We start from the raw sequence: 27,352 nt of genomic DNA on the forward strand, positions 1-27,352 counted from the left end.
TATTCACAAATCAGTTTATTTGCAGGTTTAAAATAAACATAGCAACTGGCACTAACTAAAGATGACAAAGAAGTCCTGTTTCCTTTGCTAAAATCAAAATAACAAAGGATAATAATGTAGTAAAAATGAAACACACGATGCAATCCAAACATCATAGAAGTCCATCAATTTACATTAAATTCAACCTGCATGGACTTAGTCCAGACGTACAGCAGAACATGTCAGAACTTTAAAACCCGCATCATATCAGAGGCAACAGCTATCTACAAAGAAAAAAAAGCAAACATCGTCTAATATTAACTGCCTGATGCTACCTGGCACACCTATTTCAGGTACATCATTTTGCATATGAAACAGGTAGTTACGGGCAGAGAAGCACAAGATGCAGCATCTGAGACATACCGAGGCAAGGTGTAAGACTGCTGCCACCACATTCAAGCACAGGTAGGAAAAGAAGTTGGTGGTATCATCTTGCTGTTGTGACAGCCTTACAGCTGATGCCATCAGGAAATAAGCAACATTTCTGCCCTCTTCAATGAGCCAAAGTATGTATTCAACCTTTTGGCCTTCTCTTCCCGTTTTTCTCTAGACATAGCCTGTTACTGTTTACTATTATCTCATGACATGTGGTGGAAGCAAGCAGTTAAAACTAGAATTAGGGTGGGAAAAAGGCACTCTCCAAAGGAGAAAGCACAGTACCCCTATTTTTTTAAAGTTCTCGATTTTCTGTTCAATACTAAAGCAATTTCCTTAATTCTGACAGTCAAGTTTTAGGTCCTCCTTTGTAAAGCGTTTTCTTTGGATACCCTGCTTTGAGTTTTTTAATGGTCCAGCACAAGTTTATTTTTAATCATATGGATTATTAAAGCCCAACCTGAACGGTTTGCATTTTTTTTCAGATATCAGTAGAACAGGCGATAAAAAAACTAACCTGTAAATGTCAGCCTCCAAAACTCATACATCAATTATCCGCTACGATTACACCTGCAATCAACAAGCGCTGATAACAGTGTACTACGTCACGTTGGTGCACCATTCACAACATTGCCAGCAGTCAACACCAGAGAGAGAGAGAGAGACAGAATGAGTGACAGGTGCGATTATTCGGACGCTGACAGTCTCGTGGTTGTGACAAACTGTTACTGTAGCACGAGACATGGAACTTTACATGTGAACTGTCGCTGTGACTGGTGTTAACCCTGGCAATGTTGTGAATGGTGTACCAACATGACGTAGTGCACTGTTGGCGTGACGTAATACACCGTTAGAGGTGGTCGTTGATGGCAGGTGCTCATCGTGTACTTTGCTAGCGGATAATTAACTAACAGATGGGTTTTGAAGGCTGACATTTACAGGTGAGGTTTATATCGCCTGTATCCACTGATCTCTGCTAAACACGCAAACAGCTCAGGTTGGTCTTGAAAGGTCAAAGATGCTTAACTGTGATGGTGAGTGACCCACTCCATCAGAACTCTAAGCCCAACACACTGCAGCTGCCCCTTTCCTAATTTACCATTCAGTTGGTATTCCACAGTCCGTGATGCAAAGTTACTTGTTTTCTTTCCATTTTCAGTTGCACTGTTCCATCCCCCAGTCAGATCATTCGTTGCTTATGTTAACACAATTAGCATGGGTATGTACAGCAATGACATGTCATTTTCAATCACACAGTCTGCACACACAAGCAGTCACAACAACAAGTGGAATGTCTCAGAACAGTGAACAGTGATCAGTGACTGCTTCCAAAAAAAATAGCAAAATGCAGCTGAGACCACTTAATCACACACACAAAAATGAAATCTCATTTCACAACAGGATAAAACTCTGCTTTTGTGGCTGTGTGGAGGCTAGGGAGAGGATGGGTACACAAAGCTGTAAGTCTGGCAGTGTAGAAGATTGGTTAAAGTCAAATCTGTAATAAAGGGTATAGTAAGTGCTGAGTCACACCATTTTCTCCTCTGGCCCAATAAATATCACTCTTCTAAGTTTCAAATAAAATGCGCGATAACTATACAACAAAACAAAAGGTCCATCAACATCCAAACTCCTTCTCCTCCCGCCAAAAGGTCAGATGGTGAACCCTCTATGGCCTGAAAGTATTTACAGTCAGTGATAATCAGAAATACAAAAGTAAACTTGGCAAGAATATTCCTCCAAATCTATAAATTAGGCTTTCCATATTCTTGGTACACAGTAGTCACTGCAAAGATAGATCTGTTAAGTGAAAGTGACCTAGTAGCCGGGCAAGGATATGAAGCGCACACTATTAACTGTTGAGTTAATGAAATGTGTCCTGTAGCTTGGCACAAGAAGGCACAATGAAGAGTAAGCACAGACAACAGGGAGAGGCTTCAACATTTAAACAAAGTACATTTTACCATGCAGGTCATAAGTGGAAGTAAATGAAGAGAAGAGCAAAAATAAAAAGAAAAACTTCATATTTTGAAACTGATAAGACATACTGTCAGGTAGATGTCAAGATGTACAGAGAAAGTATATTCATATATAAAAAAAACTGTTAACATTAAACTACTGCAATTCTCTTAAACAAAATAATTTCACATTTCAGTTTCCAACAGAACTTGTTTAAAAGGAATGTGAATACAAAGAACTTGGCTGCCGGTGTGCCTAGTCAGCTAATAAGGCTACACCATGGCAGGCTAGTAAGTCCTGTAAATACATGCTATATGAAAAAATGTAGGGCAGACCAAGATGTGAACCTACATGCCGTGACCTTCGCTGTTTGATAACAAGCATATTATGGTATCCCTCCCCGGAGTTCGAAAGCACAGTAAAAATAGGAACAAATCCTCAGTTTCTCATAGATTTGTTTATGAAAACAAGAAAACAAATGATATCAGGTGAAAATGCTCTACACTTTGACCAATTTAGATTCCCTTTGTGACATTTGCAGCAGTAACATTTGTATCAGTACCGTAAAATTGTACTAGCTATTAAACATTTACACACGCTCCATATTGTTGACTGTTTCCTTCATGGGCCTTCATGACATAAGCTTTTCTATGTTTGTGCCCTAAACAATATCAATAATACACTTACAAATTCCACTAATATGTCTGTAAGAGCAGCATGTACAGGTGCCAAAAGAAATGACTATAACATGGTTTCTAAAGCAGCCCTACAGACATGCACAAACCGCTTGGTACCAACCGCCAACTAACTTTGATCTTCCTAACATTATAACAACCTGTTTTTCACTGATCCTTTCACCATTCTAAACCTTGTCACTAGAACTGCATGACCTGGCCAGCAGGCAAGTGTGTAATACTGTATGGTGGTGGCAGACATTTAAAAAACCTAATGCATGCTGAAATGTGTTATTCCAGCTGTCAATCACATGATCAATTCCAGAGAGTTACAGAGAGCTGATAATGTTTGGAAAAATATTTTCTTTACCTGCAACCTGTTTGTAAGCTTGCTAAATCTCCTTTCTTCTACAGACAGCTACTCTTAAAATGTACATCAGTCTATATGCTAGCAATCTGTTATTTGGGCCAAATGATTCCTTTTGATGAATCTGTCAATAATTGTCCATTGTTATGTTACTGTAATTATGACTTTTTAAGATGGATGATGCATGAATCAACTTTTCTTTTAAAGACTTCATAGATTTCTGTGTTTGTAGCCAGCCCAAAGCAGAGCAGATGATACAAGCTGACATTCTTCTGTATGATAATAATTAGATAAATTCTGATTTTTGCTTAAGTGCCTTGAATTCTTTTAATAAACTCTGACATGTGGTTGCATTTCACTTTATCTGTTTGGTCTTAACTTTCTGCCATCATTATGAAAGACAATGTGGTTATTTCATCAACCCAGTTGTTGAGTAACACGTCACACAAATCATGCTTCAATACAACGTACTGCTAATCTGTATTCATTGGTAAAATAAAGGTGTAAACGTCAGAACCACAAAAATGATTTCAAATGTCTTCTGAAAAGTGTTGCCTGATAGAAGAACTACTCCATCAATCATTTTAAGCCATAAATGACCCAAACCCAAATCTTATTTCAACAAAATTAAAAACAGCATAAACCCACATATTCAGTGAACAATATTGTGCCCTCTAATGCCAGTAACAATTTTATAAAATTTAAAAATGCAAAAGGAAAATAATGTGCCCATATCTAATAATGCCCCTTTGATTTGTATGTGTCAGTGTATCTATGCCTGGCTCTGAATAATTGCAGGTATGTGTTAATAAGGCTTAGAAAACATATTCTATATACACACAGGTATTTTTCATGAAAAACCTGTACACATATAACAAAAACAAAAAGGCCAGGAACTTCTGAACATTAGGACAGGACATATCTATTGTGCTGGAGTGTTAGGTAAAATTAGTGGCAGGAAATTTGGTCAGCAGAAGGAGAAAAATGATTCAGTTTCAACAAAATAGGAAATATTAAACACAATGCATTTTGCAGAGAAGTTCAAAGCTAACAATGACACAAAATTGGAACAATAATGCTCTTCACACAAAACTTCATAGATGAGAAAATGATTTTTACAAGAGCAAGTGCAATAACTACCAGGTAAATGAGTTCTCCATAAAGCATTGGCATACTGAGTGCCTACAAATGTGTGGTTTGAGCTTCAAGTCCTGAAACTATTGAGCAGTCACTGAATCAGATAATTTAATAGTTCTGTCATCCTTTATATTCCTTGTAGCCATCATAATATCGCACTCATTGAAAGATTCAGCATAAGGAAAATAAATCACATGTTTATAAAATACCAAATTTACAAGAAATTCATCAAATAAGAAAATGTGTTAATCTTCGTGTTCATCTCGGCAAAGCAAGAAGACAACATGTAGTAATTCCATGCACAAAATATTATGTCGTTCACATTTCCCATGCATTTCAGCCCTTGTTCTACGATGGTAAAAATAATGGAAGACAAGCATCTGTAAAAAGCCAGTGAACCAGCATCAGTATTCTGTGCATTTTAACCCTTTCATGCATTCTTTTAACGACAGCAAGCAATGTGGAATCATCAAATCGTAAACATTACAATCACAAAATGCCACAAAGTGACATTGAGAGACGTTTTATTAATGCTCAATTACTTTAACTCTTACAAAGTAAATCTCTCTCAATGCCCAACATATGTAATACTTGTAATAATGGTTAAAGGTCAAAGGGAGCTAAACATGGCATCATTTCAATGCTTAGCCTTTCCTATTATCTCTTTGATCTTCCGCTGATGTCTTCTTTGCTGCTAAAGCAGGGGTGGGCAAAGTTTTACTTCTGGTGTCAAAATTCTGAGCTATGCGGCAGACCGGTAAAATAGCAAATACCCATGCTATGTGACTATACACCACCTAGTGATAATGGAATGGACAACTAATTAATAGATAAAAACGTTCACTAATCCCGTTGGTTGTGTAAAGTGAAGCTGTTTCAATTCTCTCAATAAAATTTTAAAACCATCCCTTCTTTTGAAGGCAGCCGCCCCGATGTTCTCTAACAACAGACATGTCAACCTAATTAATCTAATCAACCTCGACTGAATTAAAAGATGAAAACAAGTGCACTTCACATTTTGGCAGACGGGCCGGTCCAAAGATGTCTGCGGGCCGTACTTTGCCCTCCCCTGTGCTAAAGGCAGTGCATCCTGCTGCTTTCTTATGCAATTAAGACAGCAGTCTTGAAATAACCATGCATTTCATCCTTGTTCACTAATGGGAAAAGAGGTGATAATGCATCGATCAGTTACTTATGTTAGTAATGCCGGAGAAATCCGTGGGGAAGACTTCTAGTTAATGTTTATAACTCTAGTGCATTCATTTAGTTACTAATGTTCGTAATGCTAAAGACATTAATGGGGTTGACTTCTAGTTGATGTTATTTAATATTAATAACGCTAGTGCATCAATTGCATTAGCTTATACAACAACTTTTTATCTATGCAGCTTGGAGATTATTATAGAGATAGTAGACTTTTCTAGATTTACAGCTTTCAATACATATTTAAACTTAGCAGTAGCTTTTTTAAAACAGCACTTGTCCCGTCTCAGACTGTGATGGTTTGCCCAAAAAATTCTTCTAAGAAGTAGCTTTTAGATATTTTCAAATATAACATGAGGAAAATACAACCTTCAGAACTGTAAGATCCCTGCTCCCAGAACATCAGTAAATATGAAGTAATAATCTCCATTTAGCTCCAATTCACCAGGAGGACCCTGGAAAGTTTTGTTATGAAGACCACTCAATCAGTTGAATCAAATCTCAACAGCACCTATCAACTGTATTTGTTTTTCCTCTCCTGGAAGTAGTTAACAGTATTTCTTTTGCATTTATTTCTCAGAATCTCATCTGTCTCAATGATTACTTCATTTGGAATAACTAGATGTAATAATAACCTATCTGAGCATATTAATACTGTATATGCAGTCAATTGCTCACACTAGTCACCACAGCAAGAGTTCGTAGTCAGCTCACATCATCTCTACTACAATTATGGCCAACCAGGTTTAGACTATTGGTAACAACTATTTTTACTGTTTAGCTAAACCTTCAACAATTTCATTAAATTGTGCCTTTCTGCTTGTATCCTACAGCAAAATAATACAGTACACAGTGTAGTTCATGACACAAAATATAAACATTAGGTTGAGTACTGCCAAAATGCAAAGGTGAAAAGTTTTTTTTAACAATTTTCTGTCAACAGCCCATCAAAAGAAGAATCAGTGACAAATATAACTCTACCAGTCCAATTTCAGTTATGTTCTACAGAATACAAGGCTGGAAAAAAGGATATGTATTGGTTTTGTGAGAATAAAAAGACAGTGCTTATAAATTTTGATTTTACAACTGCAAAATATCATTTTAAAAGCTTGTACATTTATGTGAACATTATCAAGCCACGAGAAAAAAATTCTTAATATCAAGTTTTTCTACACTGATTTATATAAACCTCTATGGCAAACATTAAGAGTTAGCATTTTGTAAAGACATCTGAAGGGTGAGGAAGGAACCCTCGACACCCATTCCCCAAAACAACTCACAAAATGAAGTCGGAACCAAAAAGAAGTCCGATATTAAACAGTCAACAGAGATGAGAGGTATGGGAGCAGGACTGGCATAATGAGAATGAAACCCTTGTGCAAGTCTTAATCTTCATTCCATGCCCATCCCACAAAGTGACTAACTTTTCAGACAAAGTTGTGATGTTGAGATTATTGATACTCTTAAGCTGCAAAGCCACACCAAGGAAAAGCCTCCCTATTTTCCAATGTTCTGCACATATAACATAAATACTATCACTTTGCTTACTGAAACATATAACTATTATTTAAAATGTTCTGCACATATAACACAAATGCTGTTAACTCCGTCTGGAAACCCCCTGGGTAACTTGTCAGTCCCAAGCCTGAATGAAGGAGGAGGGTTGGGTGTGGGACTAGCGGGTTGCTCTGTAAAACAATCCCTGCTACAGAAACCGCAAATGCAACACAAGCACAAGAGCCTGAACAGGAAGATCCCTCTTCAGGAGGGCCTATGATGCGTGCTGGCGAAAGCCTTCCGGAAGTCAGCTCACTGACCCATCTTCTCGCTGTCACTTTACTCACTAAAATATATAATAATATTTAAAATCATTACAATCCATACTATTGTTTTACTTTAATTACTTTGTTCTTTCTGATATATATAGTTTTCGATTAGAAAACTGTTACTAACAGACTGTGTGAAAATCTTGTTAATGAAGATTCCCTGGTCCTATGGAAATATTAAAGTATTCAAATCTATCATATTCATGCTCTGACTCTTAATTTCAATGCGAATATCAATTACTAGTATAGGTCTTGTTTAAATGAAATGTACTTAAATAAAACGAGGGCATGTTATAAATGCATGTCAGTTTAGCACAAAGCAGCTCACAGGGGTTGCAACTATAATGAAAACTGCATAAATATATATATACCTTCACATTCCTTGTAAATAATATTTTCGAATATTTTTATTTTACATTTCTTTTTCTTGTAGTAGCAAACAGATTGCTTATTATAAATGTCACAATGCCCAAAAAATTCTTTTTTTTAATTGCAAAACTTATATTCTAGAAAAAGATTTGTTAAAATTAGCATGTTCTAAAGCAGGGATGGAAACATCCTGTCCAAGGGCCCTGGAATCATTTGATCCGCCCACCAAGGCAATCACTCATTTCAGTAAAATATGTTAGTTATTTTCATAGCAGCATAAATGTATATTGTGAATAATAATAAAGTAAATTTTGAGGGACACGATAGGACACATGCAAGTGCATGACGGGACAGACATGAATGCTTCTCATTGGCTCCCGCAGCCTGTATGAACAATTCTGGAGAATTATGCATGCATGTGACCTTCTCTTCAAACTGAGGGTGGACCACTTCCAAATTGCTGTTGGCTGCTGATATGCAAAGCGTTCTTTGACCGTGTTGGTTCATACAATAATAATAATGATGACTGAGTTTGCTGTATACCTTAGTGCACAGTTCAGACCTACAAGTTTCCAACATTATCTTTTCTTGGATTTCCAATGGATGAATGGGAGGATGTATGTGTGTACTAAATAATATCATTATTGTTAATATCATTAATGTACTCTTGCTGCACAATCACAAACAGAAAACTGTGCATGAGGAAAAAAGGTTTTGTTACTATGTTCTCTGTAACCTCTAGAAACTTTTTAATTCTAAACATATAAAACTCCAAACAGTTTTATCCTATGCTTTTCATTGTGGCAGAGCATAATTTTCTTGGTGACTAAAGAGGACAGTAGTGCCAGGCAGGTTGGGATTGTACACATTGCAAAAATATTAACACACTGTCAGGGCTTCTGCTTACGCAAAAAATTGCGTACAGTACGCATTAAAAGTTCGGAGGACCCCTTCAATTTTCGTCAATGGGGTCCCATTCAAATTTGGGCGAAGAACAGGGACCCCTTAAAAATCTGAAGAAGGGGTCCCTGGGACCCCAAAGAATTTAGCCTTAGCAGAAGCCCTGACTGTAGCAAAACTACAAGAAGACCAAATAGAAAGGCTCATTTTTTAAAAAAGTTTTGTATGGCCCACAATTGATGTTATATATCAAAATGGCCCTTGGAGGAAAAAATGTTTCCCACCCCCATTCTAAAGTATCAAACCATAAAACTAATTATCAAACCACTTAATTAAAGACAAGGTTGGTTAAGTAAGTTCTATGACTAAATCATGAAAGAGAAAATGTGAATGAGTATGAATAAGACTTCAATTGATATGCCCAGAATGTCAAAGTCAAATCACATTCATTTGTCAGGGTCTTCACAGCTGCTTGTTTTCAATTAGCAACAAAGTAGGTCATCCAAATGCATCCAAGAACAATCTGATGTGTTTAATATATGAAGATACTTTTTGAAATATAATGTGTGTGAAAACTGAAAAAAGTTTGCTTTCAGAATTTTCAACATATGCACATCTTATTTTGTCCCTCCACCAATAATCATCAGATCGCCTTCCTTTCACAAATCCTTCCTGTGTATTAAAACCACGAACAGTTTAGTTGACTAGGGGTTAAACAAGTATGGCAGCTTAAATTATTTCTCTTATAACAAGCCTATTCATCTTGACATGCAAGTTTCTACCATCTCTCTCGTAACGACCACATTTATTGCAGTCCAAAGCCCCTGAAAGACAGTGATAGCTGAGAACATTCATACAAACTGCTCCTAAACCCTTGACCTGCTCTAGAGGTCAAATGGGTCATGTCAGTCTGTGTGGTCCTGGAAAATGAGTTTGATGTACATTGTGGAACACAGAGGTGTGGAACAAAATGGGCAGATGACTTGAAAGCCCTGGGAACCATGTGGAACCTGGACTTGTGACCAGTATCTGGACGAAAAAAATACAGATATATATAAAATCTTTCCATCTTCTGTGTAAGGTCATACTTTCACCAAAATGCATTTCACTTTTGAGTACACATTCTGAAATTACTAAAAGTTTTGTGTGTTTTATTTGACTGTGTATTGCTATGTTGTATATTTCTATTTAGCAGGACTTGATTTTATTATTTATTGACATACACAGCTTATTACATCTGAGGGTCAATTGATAGTATTTATTCTATTTGCAGTTTTTTATTTAGCAAGGTAGTTCAGAAATATGTCCCCCATGGTATGAATTATGATTGTATGAGTATGGCTGTGTATATACAGTTGAACTTCTGAAAGTCGACCTTCTGTAAGTTGAAATTCTCAATTGGTTGGCTTTCCATTAAACCAATGAACATTTAACTTCCATAGCTCAAACTGCCCTAGCCAAAAACTTCCACAACTTGAATAATTTTAAGCCGGTCAGCATGTTGAAACCATTTGAAAATACGTCAGAAAGTGTAAAATTGTGTACTCCTCCCCTATCGACCCTTTCTGATAGGAAACACATGTGCAATAAGCATGACTGTTCCTACAGGGTGCTGGAGTGTCTTTAAAACCATAGCAAGAAACAAACATTTGGTTAAAATTAAACCTTCATAGTAAATGGAGGGCCAGAACCCACTCACCCCCAACTGCAATGCACATCCTAAATTGCTGTCAAAGCCATCGAAGGCTATTAGCGTTATCTTTTTCCCTTCAACATCAAAACAGCAACTTTTAGATCAGGGGGTCATAAAGAACTTGAAGCACAAATACAGGAGAGCAATTCTTCAACGAATCATTCAGTCACTGGATAGCAATGACAAAACCCTGATGTCCCTTTCACTCTTGGATTGTTGCCGAGATATTGCAACTTCATGGAAAGATGTTCACATAGTCCAGGGAGGTACGGCCCGCGAAACTTCTGCCCACAGCAGGAAATCGGCATGTTAGTAATAAAAAAAGACCTAAAAAAACGAAACAAAGGGAAGAAGAAGTATTTATCCCCACGTAGGGGCGTCTCTCAATCTTTTTTTCAGTGGACGAACATTTCGATTCAGTGCTCTGACTTGGTGTCTCTACGATGCAGCCGGACATTCAGAAGTTGGTTTCGGGAAAACAACTTCAAATATCCCACTAATTACTACATAATTAATGGCAAGTACAACTTGCTTCTAATAAAAATGGTATCTTTTTTTTTTTTTTGTATTTTTGCGGTGAAGCGGCCCGTGACACATGTCGGAAATGTGTTTGGCCTGCAGGCCGAAAAAGGTTGTGCATCACTGACATAGTCAATGATTCTGAACTGTTTCAGGAAGTCTGGTTTCATCAATGAGCAGCTGATGTGCAACAACCGCTTACCAACGATGTTGACGACTCACTGACTAATGACTGACAAGCGGCGAATAAAGGATTGGGATTATCAGAAGACATCACGTGAAAAATACGATGACGATGATGATGCAATATGCGTTGCATCACAGCCGAAAGAAAAAGAGATTCTTCAAAGTGTCAAAGAAAAGGATGAAAGATAAACGTTGGTCAAGAATTCGGATGAATCAGACAAAGGTGATTTCGAAGAATCACCATCACTTTCGACCCTGAAGGAGACAAGAACCATGCTGAATGACATTCACTGATCACGCAAAGATGTACCCATGAACATTTTTGACTCACAGTCATCGACTCATTTATTTTAAAAGAAATGAAGAGAAATTGTTGTCTGATGTCCATAATAGACGTTTTTGCTGGGAACAATGATGCGTGAGCACATGCAGAAATAAAGATAAGTCCACAGTGAAAAAAATTTTCTTTTTTTGACAAACTTCCTTAACTCGGACATTTATTAACTTTTTTTTTTTCATCAGTCCCTTGAAGCTTCAACTTATAGAAGTTCGACTGTAGTTGCAAAAAGAAAACCCATAAGAATATGCACATAATAATATCATAAATATAACAGCTCAAATATGCTGCATGTTGAAACCTTCTGAAGCTGGCACACTTAGCTAAAAAGCTGAGAAGCTGATGTTTGAGTTCAAACATGGTCCTCTTTTACAACTCTTTATGCATAGGAAAGATTAGAATGTATCCGGGCAGACAACTTCAGTTTTTTTACACTTTTGCAAAGCAGACATTTCACGTTATTTCATCATCATTCTGGGATATTTGTATAATGATCCAAAACTCATCAATATGGCTGCTATTAAAAATGCAAACCCATTCGATCCGTTCCTATCACCAACCCTTTCTCGTGACTGTAAAAGTCACTTATGTTTTCAAGCTTCTGTTTTCTTAAAACTACAACCAATAAAACCTAGACCTTGACAGCATTATTTGTTTCCAAATAAATGTTTGACAATGATCAACTTTCTTGGTCCCAGTAGGCAATTTGAACATGGGAAGGTGCTCTAGTTACAAAATAAAAGTTAGAAACAAAAGTAAGAATAAAGTTCGCTGCAAGGTGCAGTGTTAAAAGATGTCAACATGAAAAATATTAGCAATGAAAGCAGGCAAGTGACAATTATATAAATATAAAACAAACAACAAACGTACATCAAGAATAATCATGTGCGCACCTACAGCATCACACACACATACACCACAGACACTTCGTCTGAGGTTGAGCAGCTGGACCACAGATGGCACAAATGATGTCAGGTGTCTATTACTTTCACATATTGGCATGGAATAATGTTTACCTGAGCTTAATAATACAAATTCTCTTGTTAGTACATGTTCAGGTGTTGACAAAATGTGTGAAGCTTTCCTTATTATATGTTGATCACAGAAAGGCTAAATCCCCCTGTCTGATTCCATTGATCTTAGAACAGATGTGGACAATGCTGTTTGAATATTCCTATCATGGACAGTTAAGGTATGGCTACCTGTATCTACACACACACACAAAAACTCTCTCTCTCTCTCTCTCAAATATGTCTTTGTAAATCTATTTAATGTGCATATGCATCCACACATATGCTTATCATTTATACAAAAGATGAGTTGCCCTCATCATGACTATGACTTACTTGACAGTGCTCTCCGAGGCAACATGAGCACATGGACTAAAGCAGAAAGTTGGGTACTCAGCATCCACGTACAAGCTTAGTTCACATCCCATCTGCAGCTTCACAAAGGGACCAGTCTTTAAAAAAAAAAAAATTTTAATTGTAATGTTCCTTCATAACTTATGGCTTGCAATCTACCTTATAATTGAAATAAATCAGCAGTTAAGGCATGGCCACCTGTATCTACACACACAAACACACAGGGTGACTCTCTCTCTTACAAATATGTCCTTGTAAATATATTTAATGTGCATTTATGCATCCACACATATGCAGCTTGTTACCTTGAGACACAGTGGGCAGGTACAGTGCTGACTGTCACTCTGTCCCCACTCATGTTTACCATGCACATGCCCACATGCCAGGTAGACATACGGATGTTTTTCTCGAAGATTGGGAGAGCCTTTGGAAGGCAGCACCAGAGTGTTGAGACCAACAGGACACTGTGGCCGCCCAGCGTTGATCTGATTAATCATACTCTGGAATTCCATCTCACTCTGAAAAGCAAATTTGGACTTTTATGTTTTATAGTCAGCCATCAAGGGTGGCAAATTAGCTAGCCTGTAAACAAAAGCCCAATGTCATTAACGGATGAGTTTTGGAAGCTGAAATTTACAGGTTAGGTTTATATCGTCTTTATTGACCGTTATCTGCAAAAAACTCTGACCATTCATACTGTCAGGTCAGGTCAGGTCAGTCCCATGCCCGGTCCGGGCGTAGGGGGGACCGTCCGGCAGCAGCAACAGACAGAATTTTCCACCCGGTCCTGTCTTGAGCAGATGAGAGCAGGTCTGGCATCTCGCGTTCGGTCCATTCTTTAATGTTGGTGACCCAGCTTTTCCTCGGACGACCACGACGACGGCTCCCTTCGAGGGTTCCTTGTAGGATCGTCTTGGACAGGGTGTTGTGGCGGGTGACGTGACCGAACCAGGCGAGCTTGCGCCGCTTCACTGTTGCCAGAAGGGGCTCATGTGGGCCCACGAGGAGGTTACGGTGCTCCGTACGTATGCGTTGGTCTTGTGTTCGCGGTACGAGATGCGGAGCAGCCTTCTCAAGCACTTGTTCTCAAAGGCCTGGAGCTTCTTTTCCGTTGCGGCTAGCAGCGTCCAAGTCTCGCAGCCGTAGAGTAGGATTGACACTACGAGGGACTTGTACAGCCTGTGCTTGGTACTGAAGCTGATTGAGTTGCTTCGCCAGATCCTATCCAGCCTGGACATTGCGGATGTTGCCATACCAATCCTGATACGGATCTCTGCTGTACAGCAACCATCTCTAGTCAGGGTGGCACCCAAATACTTGAAGCTGTTGACCTCCTCCAGTTTCTGGCCGTTCATGACGATGTTGCTGCTGCTGTCGGTGGTGGAAATAATCATTACTTTGCTTTTTTCTGAGCTTATTTCCATGCCATAGGCCCCCGCTCGCCTGGAGAGTCTGTCCGTCAAATCCTGAAGTTCGTTGTTACTGCCTGCCATGAGGTCAATGTCATCTGCAAAGCGGAGGTTGCACAGGGGTCTGCCACCAATGGAGATTGAGGTAAGGTGGTTGTGGAGGGTGTCCTGCATGATTTTTTGTGGGACTTGCGGAAGTCCGATGGACTGGTTTCGGGGAGTCAACTACAGATGAAGGCCACAAGCTCTGGTTCAGCGGAGACGCAATCAAGCATGAACGTGGTGTCGCTTTCATTGTCAGGAAGGAGGTGGCTGGAACTGTCATCAGCTGCACCCCAGTCTCTAGCAGACTTATCTCCATCCGAATCTCTGCTCGACCGCACAACATTACCATTATACAAGTGTACGCCCCAACATCAGAACACGAAGATGAAGAGGTTGAGGAATTCTACGAGGAGCTGGACAACATCATCAAGAAAACTCCGAAGAAAGACATCTTGCTTGTCCTTGGCGACTGGAATGCTACGATCGGCCCTGACGCTTACCAACAATGGGCAGGAACAGTCGGCAAGTTTGGCCTAGGCAACACCAACGCAAGAGGCCTACGGCTACTAGAATTCGCTCAGAGTCACCGTCTCACCATTGCCAATACCCTCCACCCGCACAAGAAGTCAAGAACTGTAACATGGCATTCGCCGGGAGGTCTGGTCCATAACCAGATTGACTTCATCTTGCTGCCTCAGCGTTTCAAATCAAGCATCAACAAAGCACAAACGAGGTCCTTTCCTGGCGCTGACATAGGCAGCGACCACAACCTCGTCCTCACTAGCCTCAAGTTGAAACTGAAGTTGAGACGTGACAACAATAAGAGCCCTCGCATCCGATTCAACCTTGAGAAGCTCAAAGATCCGGACACAGAGAGGATCTTCCAGGCCCAGGTGGGGGGCAAATTTGCAGCCCTGGCTACTATAGACTGCGACATAGACGCCCTTGCTGGAAGTATCAAAGAGGTGCTACTCTCTACTGCAGACGAAGTGCTGGGGAAGCAGAGGAAGCGCAAACAACCCTGGGTGACAGACGACATCCTTGATCTTTGCGACGAAAGGAGAGCCTTGAAGAAAGGGAGAGGTCGAGACCCGACGTCAGCAGACAAGTACAGACTTGTCAACCAGCAGATCAGAACAAGGATGAAGGAGGCAAAAGAAGATTGGATCGAAGACCAGTGTTGCAGCGTGGAAATAGGCATGGCTAGCGGAGACAGCAAGAAGGCATATGAAATACTGAAGGCCCTCACCAAGACTCAGCAGCGACCAGCCACAGTCATCGAAGACAGCGCCGGACAGCTCCTTACGGAAAACGCTGCTGTACTAAGTCGTTGGACTGAATATTGCCAAGACTTGTACAACTACAAGATCGAGCCAGACACCAGCATTCTCCAGCATCACCAGACTGGGACAAGAGAGGCTGAAGACCTGCCAGTCCTCACTGATGAGGTGAGAGAAGCTATGCACAGTCTGAAGGGAGGAAAGTCACCTGGTGTGGACAACGTACCTGCTGAGCTGCTGAAGCATGGAGGAGATGCAACAACCAAGGCCTTCACCACACTGTGTCAAAAGATATGGGAAGAAAAGAAATGGCCAAAAGAATGGGCTCAGTCTATCATCATCCCACTCCCTAAGAAAGGGAACCTGCGGCAGTGCCAGAACTACAGAACCATCAGTCTGATAAGTCACCCAAGCAAAGTAATGCTCAGAATCATCCTCAACCGCTTAAAACCTATTGCAGAGGAACTGCTGGCAGAAGAACAGGCTGGCTTCAGGGCTGAAGAAGCACGGTAGAACAGATCTTTAACTGCCGTGTTATGATAGAAAAACACCTGGAGCATCAACGTCAACTATACCATAACTTCATCGACTTCAAAAAAGCTTTTGATCGTGTCTGGCACGATGGACTCTGGCAGGTCATGAGATCATTCAACATAGAGGAGGGACTGATCCAGATGGTAGCAGCACTCTACAAGAACGCCTCCAGCGCGGTACTACTCAACAACCACCTAGGCGAGTTCTTCGCGATGACGATCGGGGTCCGTCAAGGGTGCCTACTCTCTCCCATCCTTTTTAACATCTTCCTTTTTAACATTCATACTGTATCCTTCTTTAAATTATCATTATTTAGGATTTGGAGTACTTTGGGTTGAACATTTTGTTTGGATAATAGTTTCAGGTGAAGTTTTAGTGAGCAGTGAATATCAGAATATAACTCATTAACTTCTAGGACATCAAAGCCTTCGTGCATATTAAAGCATTCTCCAGACAGTATAAAATAATCTACAATGCTTGAGTGTTTCCAGGTAAGCTTTCCTGTATTTTTGTTGGGTCCTGCTCTTCCACTGACAATTGCAAAATTTAAGTTTCTACATAATTAAATAAGTTTTTGACTATAGTTGTTGGTACTTTTATCTTGGGAGGCATGTTTTGGCAGGTCATAATAATTATTGAGGGTAAAGTCAGGGTTCAGTAATTCATCACTTAGGTTTTCAGATTAGCCCAATTCTAGCATTTAGGTCTCCCATTATAGATTTGCTTTGCATTAAGAGCAAGGTCTCCTCCAGTTCACTAAAAGCATCAGAGTTTACATATTGTGACCCTTCAGGTGGCATGTACATACCCACAAACAAAATATCCTGTCCTGTGGCTTCCTTTTTAACTTTTAAGCATAAAGCATCCCGGTTCATCTCGTGGTCAACAAAAGAGTAATAATGCATACTATCCTCATCTATACTATTTTTTAGATAGCTCTTCAAAAATAGTTAGGTATTGGGCAAGTGATTCTCTAACATAATGACACCTCCCGATCTGCTGACACATTTGCTGATTATTGTAGAAGGGTACATAACCATCAATGTGAATCAAGTCAGGGTTATCTAGCTTGCTTTCACACAGACAACAAATGTTGTATGACTTAATCAAGTCTGCTAGGTCTGGAAAAATCAATGTTGAAGTAATGCCACATGCATTCAAAGTAAGGCAGGACAAATGAGTTATTGAGTCTTCAGGATTCTCAGGGTGGGAACTTACTTCCACAAGCACATGCAGCAAATAGGGCATTTGGAGATGGGACCCACTATCTTCTTTGTAATACTGTCATTTGGTGTACTCACTCCAGTTGTAGTCGTTACTGATATATCCGTGAGATTAGACACACCACTACTTCTATGTCAATTTTGGCACTGGGCAAGTGGATCATTACAGGCCAAATTCACAGGTAACTTAAGGTCTTTTGTGCAACAAATACCCTTAGGGGAGTCCTAGTAGATAGGTAGGCTAGACAGGCCAAGTTTATCATAGTCGACAGTGTTTTCGCCAAGTTTGAATAAATCATCTGGTGTTTCTATATTGGTCAGAGTGGGTCTTCTTAAAGCACCAAATTTTACCATCTGCAGATAATACTCTGTTCACACACTCCAGGCCTTTCACATATTTCAAAAGCTTTGCTCCTAGTGGGGTCGTCGTCATTTAGGTATATCTTGTTCCTGTAGCCTGGTTTATCCATCATATTTTTCTTCTTTGTCATCACTTGTCTCTTTTTTCAACGTGAGACGAATCTGACAATAATTTGTCTGTTTCCTTGGTTATGTTTCTGTCTAGGACTATGCACTGCAGAAATATCCTCTGAGTGGATGGATGTGTCACAGTCGGTGAAGATTTGTAACACTTTCTCTTTGACACTCTCATATGGCATCTCATCTACTCCTAAATTCACGTCAAGAGTACACTTCTAGTCAGTCCTCCTGGTACCTGAATTGCAGGACGCCACTCTGCACTCGCTGCTCCATGTCTTGAAGGTTGTCTTGTTGAATGACATCTGTAGCGTGCAGCTTGAAGTGACTGACAATCAAGTGCCTCTGCGATAGCAACTGAAATGGCTGTCAAGAGTGCAAGGAGTATTAGATGCAGGGAGGTATTTTCACAGGTACCACATTTACTGGTCTGTGCAAGTGCTTCATTAACACATGTTAGAATATTTTCCTGTCAGCCACATCTGCTCTCTCTTTTCACCCAGACTGATTTTCAGGATCCCACCTTTCAGCATGGTCATCATCGCATGTCTTTTTTAGGGTCCTTTTGAGTAGACGAAGGGTGAAGAGAATAGTGGGCACTTAGTTTTACTATTTGTTCGATTATTGCCCTGTTTACTGCCCCTTTTGCCAGACGACATAGTAGCAGACGATAAGTTGAAGTCACTGCAGCACAATGAGTTATGTAAACCAGGTAAGTGGTGAAAAAGTTCTCAGAACAATTTAGAAGGTTGACACAAGTAAACAAAATTTACACCAATATGTTCAGTCCGCTGTATGCATCTCAACACTTTGTTGTAGATTAAGGTGGAAATTAGTAGATTAAAACTAGGAAAATTGAAGAGACTATAATCAAGCAAACCAAACAGTGAGCTCACACTCACACATCTCCAATGAGTGAAGAAATCATGCAGGTGTACAGATGGGAGTGAGTTTGGAGAGATACGGAGGACCAGTGCCAGAAATGGCAAAGTCAAAGTGGAAAGTTTGCAGGCTATACTATCCACAACTGGCAGCCAGTAAAGAAAGCGCATGATAGGTGATATATGTTCACATCTAGATGGTTTGCAGGTGAGGTGAGCAGCGTTATTCTGGATCCTTTGAAGTCTGTAGAAAAGATACTTGGGAATTCCAGCTAAAAGAGAATTACAATAGTCCATTCTTGACAGCACAAAGGCACAGATTAGAGTTTTAGTTGCATCAGTCATGAGACATAAGAGTAAATGGATTTAGTTTTGTCCAAAAGATCCGGAGGCCAAACTCTAATTCATCATGTGATTTCAAGTTTGAAATTTTCATACAGAAATTCTTAGTGTTCTTAACAGTAAACATCTACCTGACTGAGTGAAAGTGTGATTTGTGGCTGTCTGAAGGTAGTAGGAGGGTTGGAGAACACATTTGTTAAAACCACTACTTAGACAAAGTGTTCTCTGTTCATAAATGAAGTCAGGTGTGAAGAAATATCTAGGTGTCTTCATCAGAAATTGCCTGAAAAATTTTAAGGGAGATAATATGTGCTGTCTTGCTTATGATGCATATGTTTGTATCTATATATGATAATATATTTCACAAAGAAATCACAAAAAGATTTGTTTGTTGGGTTATGCATACATTTTGGGAAGGCCACAGGCAGATTTTTGTCTTTTGCTGTTCAAAAAAGCACATGAGCATGTGCATTTGCTACATGTGCACTACATGTGTGCTACCTGTGCTCCGACATGGTAATAACAGCATGCTGACCTCATTCTACTGACAGCTCAAAGCCCACACAAAATCCTATAAATATTTTGAAAATGTTCATATCAAGATAAACCAAACAGATGCTTTTTGCACAAATATAAAGAAGACAATAAATGTTCACAAACAGCTGCAAAAGTCAGAAAAACAACAAAACTTGCTGGAAATTTATAAACACTCACTGGAGCTGTGATGAGGCCAAGTGCTGACCGCCACAGTAGTGTGACACCACACAGGTCTATCAATGTGCCATCTCGAAGGATGTTGTCCTCATCTGGAATCTTTAAAATCAAGAAGATGAAAGTGAGCTAAGTGTGCATTTTAATGTTACCAAGGCTTATCACAAATCTTTCTATAGTTGCACTTTCAAAGAACTTCCTAAAATAACTTAGAAAAGCTTCTTAACTGTTTCCACTAACACACTTTTCATTGAAAATACTAAAACTTAACAAAAAAAACTATCGATTTTATCTTACCTAATATCCTACACTTTTACAGTAAACAGTTATAGCCAGTATACCTAAAAACTACACATCTGTAGTTACCTGGTGAATTTTATTAGGCAAGGGCCTGGACTCTCGTAGAGAAAAAACATTTCCTCCTACAGAAATTTCCCGCCAAACACCAGGTTTTGCAGAAGGTGTAAAACCACCCACTGGCTTCATTACAAACACCCCATTTGTGGTCAATCCATCAATATCATCTTCAGAATACCATTTAACTGCCTTTTCCTGTTTAACAAAGCATGTATGCAACCACACATGCACAAATGCACACACACACATATATACAAATGCACACACATGCACAAGTACGCACACAGACATCCGCAAACATGAGTTGAAATATCATTTCTCAAGGAAATAAAATGTCTTAAAAGGAATATGTTTGCATAAAATATACATAATGTCAAAGATACAAACTATTTTTGAAGGCATCCCAATACAAAAATCCCAAGATGAAAAGGAAAAGAAAAGTCTACAAGACTAAGTCAAGGCAAACTGAATGAGACAACAATAAGAATAGAACTCTGGTGCTGGATGTAAACTGAATCTCAACTCAAAATTGAAAACAACATAGACTTTTAAAATTATTATGGCTATGAATGTCACTGCAAAATGAAAGACATACCCCTAGAAATATGTTGCGTGCTGCATCAAACCCTGCTGCAAAAATTCTAGCCGTGTATGGTGGATTTCTGTCCACAAGGATTCGACAGGCAAATCGCGAGATTGTACTTTGTGTAACACTGTCACGTGAACTGCGCTGGCATCCAGGAATGGTATCCATAACAACAAAGTCTATTGGTCCCTCTGAGGAGCGACCAATCTGGAACATGTCTGTATCCTCATCTTGCTGGTATTCTACAATGATCGCTCTGTTGCGAGAAAGAGTGTAGGAAACAGAATGCTGTGCACTGTCTTGAACAGCCTGTAGACACAAAAGGACCACCAAGAAGCTACAACATTACATTTTTTTTGTGAGTGTAACTTTTGTAACTGAGCATACTTCCCAAGTTATAACTGCCCATGGAGATTAATAAAGTTAACTATTTTTCAACTAAAATTAGAAATAATGTAAACAACATTAACTATAAGATCTCTTGACCTTGATCTAGATCATTAATAAACAAAACCACAATCTACAAAAAAAAAAACACAAAAAAACCAACATATTTCTTGTTTCTTGATTGTTTCATTTTTACAATCAATATTATATATTCTATAATTTTTTTTCTATAATATATCATTCCATTTAACATTTGTGGAGGCTTTGATTTTGGTAGCTCAGTGTTGCAGTTTTAAGTGGATGGTTGAGATATTGAGATAAGGCATCATGAGTTGTGGAATTTGGGTTCTACCCTAGTGGTCATCATGCGCTAATTGCTTCTACCCTAATGGTCATTATCTGCTAATTGCTTCCCTTTGGTTCAACAAGTACCCTCTCCTCCTTCCACCAGATGCAATCCATTCTTTCCAGCTGGATGCTGAAAATTTGGCCTTTAACTTGTGATCTAAAAATTAAATTACACTTTAAAAAAAAAAAACACGAAACAAATTGCTAGAAAAACAAATAACTGCTTGTCAAATACCTTTGAGGATTTGGGGTCTGAGACAAAATGTCGCTTTGATGGCTTCACGCCATTTGCTTTTGATCGTTTCCAGAGGACATACTTGCTCCTTCGTCTGCCCTTGTCGCCACTGGTAAGGTGACCATTGTAGCTGAAACAAACACATGCCAATTACAACTAAGAAGATCAAGATCTGTTTCCAGCTGTTAGAACTGTTAAACATGAGGCACTACTTCTTACATGGGTTTTGAGATCAACTGGATGACATCTAGACTGGATAGGACCTGGCAAAGCAGCATCATTAGGTCTCCTACCCTGTACAGACTGTACAGGTCCCTCATAGCTCCCATCCTGCTCTAAAGACATGAGATGTTTGCTCTGCTTGTGAATACAGAGAGGAAAATACAAGCATTCAGTAACAAATACCTGAGAAGACTGCTCTGAATCTTGAACAGGAAACACAAAACCGATGACTTTGTACAAAGCAAGGTCACTGTCCTAGCAGGACACAAAGTTCTGGCAACTGTGAAGTGGTGCATGACAGTCATGTTTAGCCATGTGACACAACATGACGCTGTTAAAGACCACTCCTTTAGGTACTTATGGTGGACATCAAAGTGGACAGAGGAAGAACTGGCTGGCAAAACATGGAATGGACAGGTCATTCCATGCAAAACCTGCTCCTTAACACTCAAGACAGGCTGATGCAAAGAGCCTTACCAGCCACTGTGCCTATCTAGCTGTTTCCCCCTGAAGACCAGTTCAAGTGGACCACCATAACCATCCATCACTTGGTACATGACAGGGGTTGTATGTGTGTCCACAAATAAAGATAAGAAGGTACTTGGCACAAACTTCAGTAACATCCAGCAAAGAAGTACTCATGTTCTTGCTTGAATACATATAGGAGGACCTGTTGTACAGAAGTGGAGATGGGGGAGAATTTAAAACCATTCACCTGACAACAAAGCGCCAAAACTTACCCGACAACAACAAGCTCTCCATATTTAATAGCCTCCTCTCCCTCAGGCAGATGTGGCTTGTGTGATGGGGATGAGTGTGTGTGTTCAAAAGCCTCTTTGCTATGGTGCTGGGCTGTCAGCTCTTGCGCCAGTGTGGCAGACGGTTGCCTGACGTCACAGACAGCTTTGCCAGTCTCTTCCAAGCCTCTGCAGTACCACAACAACTATTCGGTCATAATTCAAAGACAAACCACAGAAATTACAATCTGCATTTGTGCATCCATGCTCATGGCTCAAACAAAATTCTTAATTCATATTAAATTACAACCGCTCTTAAAACAACTGGTAGTACAATCAGTAACAGAATCATAATAAATCAGAAATGGGAATTTTCAAATACGGTTTCTATGTAAAGATGGAGGGTACTGGCTAAGGTGAATTGGTAGTTTTATGCAAGCTCTAGCATGTTTTTAGGCCCCTATTGCTGGTTTCACCCATGCCCATTGCTGGTAGACATCTGGTAACTATTTTGCATTTCTGTCAGCAAGTACAGCTAGAATGTTTTTTCGTTATGCTACCTTTATTATCCTTTCCAGCTGTTAATAAAACTCCTTCACTTTGCTGTATTTATGAATGAAAGTTGAAACATAAACTTGGACAATGGTGACATTGTGAGACCTGGCAGAGACGCAAATAATGATCAGCCTGCCAAAAATGAGTCTGCATCTGATGACAGCTCTTACCACTTCTGTACACAGATCAACACCTTACCAAAACTCCTCCCACTTCTGTACAGACAAGGCCAGGCCAAACTCAAGTTAGTTTTCTCCTTACTGTACCAGAACCTATAGCCTTTGCTCATAGTGAGTTGCTGCATTGGTGTAATATGCAAACATTTCATGTACTGATGGATGTTTCTTCTCTCAGCTTTATAGCTGGCTGTGCTCCAGTACATCAATTTCCACAGGATCCTTCCTCAAGCTTGCCAATAAGGCACACAGTCACTGTCAATTATGGCCTCAACTGATCTGGCATGAAGTTTCTTCTGCATGAATTATCCATAAATGTTTCTGTGGGCTTATACATTTGGTACCACAACTCTTCTCTACCAGTGAGATCACAGCCACTACCCAACTGATGGGTCGCCTTGATTGCAAATATAAAAGCTCTGAGCTTTGGCCGATGCTGTGTTAACACCATGATTTGCTGCAGAGGTGGACTTATAGTCCTTTCCATGATTAGTGGTGGGACCAGTTGCCCTTGCCTAGAGTGGTGGTACAGTGCAGAAATAATAACAGAAGCAGTATGATGGTCACAAGAACAATACAAAGAGACAAAATACTTCACATAAAAAATTCAAAAATTTAAGATCAAATGTTTGTCACAATTCAAAAATTCAAATTAAAACAAAGAAGAAGAGACTGTGCTATAAGATTAAGATTTATGTTGCTTCTTTGCACCATACCATTTGGTGAACACTGAGAGCTTGTGTTGCTCCATGGTACAAAGGAAGGAACAAAAAAGGAAACGTGAAATTACCTCCTCAATTCTTAAACTACCATAATAAGAAAAATTCAAAATCTTTATGTGAAAATCCACAAATCTGTATGAAGTACATACTGCACCATATGTGCCTCTTCCACCATACCCCTTGGTGAACACAGAGAGGTTGTATTACTTGTGGTAATAAACAATGGCTAAATAGCACATAGCATGTCAGCAACTGATTCCCAGGGTTATGCTCAGCTTTTTGTATCCTCACTCAACTAATACTCATTTTACATAATGCATAAACACCTACCGTAGATTTCGGACTATAAGCCGCAACTTTTTTCCCCAACTTTAAACCCTGAAGCTTAAACAGTGATGCAGTTTGTTTGTGGATTTTTCATTTTTCAATGAGCTTCATGCTAAAGTGCTAACTGTTAAATGTTACAGTTCACATTTTTAAATCAAGCCATACAACTGAAACATTCAGATCAGTTCCTGAAGCACACACCCTCATCATGCTGAAAATGAGAGCTTTGAAGTTGTATGTATTTGCAGCTTATAAACCAGTTCAGCTTATCTGTGAAAAAAAGTAGAGATTTTTTACATTTAGTGGGTGCAGCTTACATACTGGTGCGCTCAATAGTCTGAAATGTATGGTACAGTCGGACCTCGATAAGTCAAACTCAAAGGGACTCGAAAAAAAAATTCAACTTAAGAAGTTTTCGAGTTAGGGAAAATGGCGTAATAGGCGCAGGTATTTAGCCGGGAACTAACAATTAATTCGATATAAGGAGGATTCAACTTAGGGAAGGTCGATTTATCAAGGTCTGACTGTATATCAAAATATCTTGTAGTAGATTGGGTGACAGAAGCAAGCTGAGTCAGAAATGAAAGCCCCACTTATGGACACATGGAGTCCTAGACTGAAATCTATAATCCCAGGGTTCTCATCTGACTTGTAAATTTCCTTTTCAAACCATTAGCAATTATCTCAAAGATTTATCAGAAAATCCATTACCATCTTGCATTAAATGAAATCTTGCAGATTGTCAGACATTTGTTGCACCAGACTGTGTCAAATACTTCTCACTTTTTTCAATGTTAATAATGTAATCAAGAATTACCAGGCACCAATGTCATGTGGTATTAATATATAAATCAGCAGACTAAAATGCAAGCTCTCTTGGATGGTATTTCTAGAATGAGATTTTCCCATTCATTTGTGGACTACTTCATCAACTTTTAGTTTGCAGCTATTACAAGTGAGTGCTGTAAGTTATGTGATTCTTTTGTTCGCCTCATAATACAATACTATCTAGAGAAGCTTATTTTATATCATCAACCCTCTGGAACTTCGCTAGTGGAGCTTCCATGAAACCTCTAGCAAGTGTTCAGTGGCGAGTAATCAAAGCTGTTCTGCTAAAACTGAAAATACAGCCAAATGACTTCACCTCTCTGGTTGTCCTTCCTCTAAAAGACAGACTTAAATTTAATAAATCCATTTCATGCATAAAATACTAATGGGTAAACTATTGCCAAGACTCTCTCTACTATTTTCCTCCAATAATTCTAGAACCTCTCCAAAACTGATATTCCCATTCCTAGACTTGACTGTTTTAAATCAAGTTTGAAATACTCAGGAAGTGTGCTATGAAACAGCGCCTCCCTCTCCATCTTAAGCAATTGAACTCCCTTAACTGCTTTCCGCCATCTCCTAAAAACTTTCAAGACAAATAGATGAGGCCTCTAGGAATTCCTCCCAACTCCAGGAAACCTTGTAAATATATATTAACCACCACTTTTGTACATATCCACCTTCCTTTATGTTTACTACAAATTATTCTACAATACTTAGTTACTTTATTTATGTAGTTAATTTTCTTCTCTGTAAAGGGTGAGGGCTAAATGGAAAAAAGCATTTTTTTTTTTTATTTTAACTCTCGTTAATAAAAATTGTCATCATCATATGTATTCAGGAAACTTAATAATCGAACATTTAATCTATAACAACATGTGTGTAAAAACAATGTCAATCAATAATTTCATGATTTGTTGTCAAAAATAATTTGTCAACATTCTGCTTTACACCTCAGCAGTTTTCTTGGGGTGGTTTTTTTCTTTTTCTTTAACATAACTAGTAAAGGTTGCCTGCAACAGTTAACACGGCATTTACTAATTATTGGAAAGCAAACGAAAGAGGTGTGGGTTATCATTTCCTTGCGAAAGCTACCTCTCTCTCTCCCAGCGCCGCCTTATCTCCAAAAGAAACAAAACTTTAAATCCGGTATACGACAATGAAATACACTCCTTTATACAGAATATAAAACGACGCGTTGAAAGGCTAATACTTCTTCCTTTAAAATAAGGATACAAACCAAAAAGAAAACCAACAGGCATGATGATCATGATAAAAATGCTGACGAAAAAATGTTTTGGCCACTGCACTTTCTTATCACTGTCCATCAAATACGGGAAATGCATTTGTACGCGAAAGAAGTTAATACTCTGCTCACTTTCACTTCGTACCTTTCCTTAGTATCTGGCATGTCCTCACAACCAGAATATCTTCCAAGATGATCCTATCAATCCATATAAACCTTCAGTCCAAATTATGTGAGGACGTCGATTTGTTTTGAGAGAAACACCCTCAGTCCCTCTCATCATACAACAATGACCCCCTTTGCAACGGAAGTTGTCTTTCGTGAGGCATTCAACCGGAAATAACCCTTTTAATTAGTGCGAGCAACACAAACATTTACAAACTCGTCTGACAAGACCTCCAAAATTGCACTCATTTAAGTCAGTCTCTTGCTTTATTTCTTTTTAATACACCTCTCCACTTATTTCTTCAGCTTGTGGAGCTTCCATTCGACATGCGCAAATACAAGCTCGTACAAAAACTGATCGATTTCTGCCACAGATGGTTCGACTACGGTTCGTGTAATTAAAATCAGCAAAGAAATATCTCTAGGATCTTGCGACTGCTAAATATCGAAATGCACATTAAAGAAGCTCGTCAAATGTTTATCAATGAAGTCCACTGAGCATAAATTTTGTTCAAGAGCTTTGTCTAATATCAATATCCCAAGCTGTGAAGTTTTTGAAGAACCTTATTCTCTACAGTTTATTTCATTGCGTTCAATAGTTCATGAACTGT

General features: G+C 39.1%; 1 protein-coding gene across 1 annotated transcript; it reads right to left on the minus strand.

Annotated features, from left to right (window-relative positions):
• LOC112571219 (protein pellino-like) lies at nt 1-27,054 on the minus strand. Its single transcript, XM_025250077.1, has 9 exons — nt 26,722-27,054; nt 22,726-22,911; nt 21,764-21,893; nt 20,803-21,102; nt 20,217-20,402; nt 19,854-19,952; nt 13,254-13,466; nt 12,931-13,046; nt 1-9,878 (listed from the first exon to the last, which is right to left on the minus strand). Exons 1-9 carry the CDS (start codon nt 26,739-26,741, stop codon nt 9,755-9,757), a joined length of 1,374 nt encoding a protein of 457 aa, XP_025105862.1. The 5' UTR covers nt 26,742-27,054; the 3' UTR covers nt 1-9,754.
• Nucleotides 27,055-27,352: the final 298 nt, after the last annotated feature.

This window comes from Pomacea canaliculata, linkage group LG8, assembly GCF_003073045.1.
Source record: "Pomacea canaliculata isolate SZHN2017 linkage group LG8, ASM307304v1, whole genome shotgun sequence".
NCBI classification, from domain to species: Eukaryota; Metazoa; Mollusca; class Gastropoda; order Architaenioglossa; family Ampullariidae; genus Pomacea; species Pomacea canaliculata.

Coding starts and splice junctions, on each gene's coding strand:
- LOC112571219 (XM_025250077.1), bottom strand. CDS start 26,741: ATGCCAGATACTAAGGAAAG. Junction 21,894..22,725: donor GGAGAGCTTGTTGTTGTCGG/GTAAGTTTTGGC, acceptor TGTTTGTTTCAG/CTACAATGGTCACCTTACCA. Junction 13,467..19,853: donor TTGGCCTCATCACAGCTCCA/GTGAGTGTTTAT, acceptor TTTGCTTTTCAG/AGTGAGATGGAATTCCAGAG.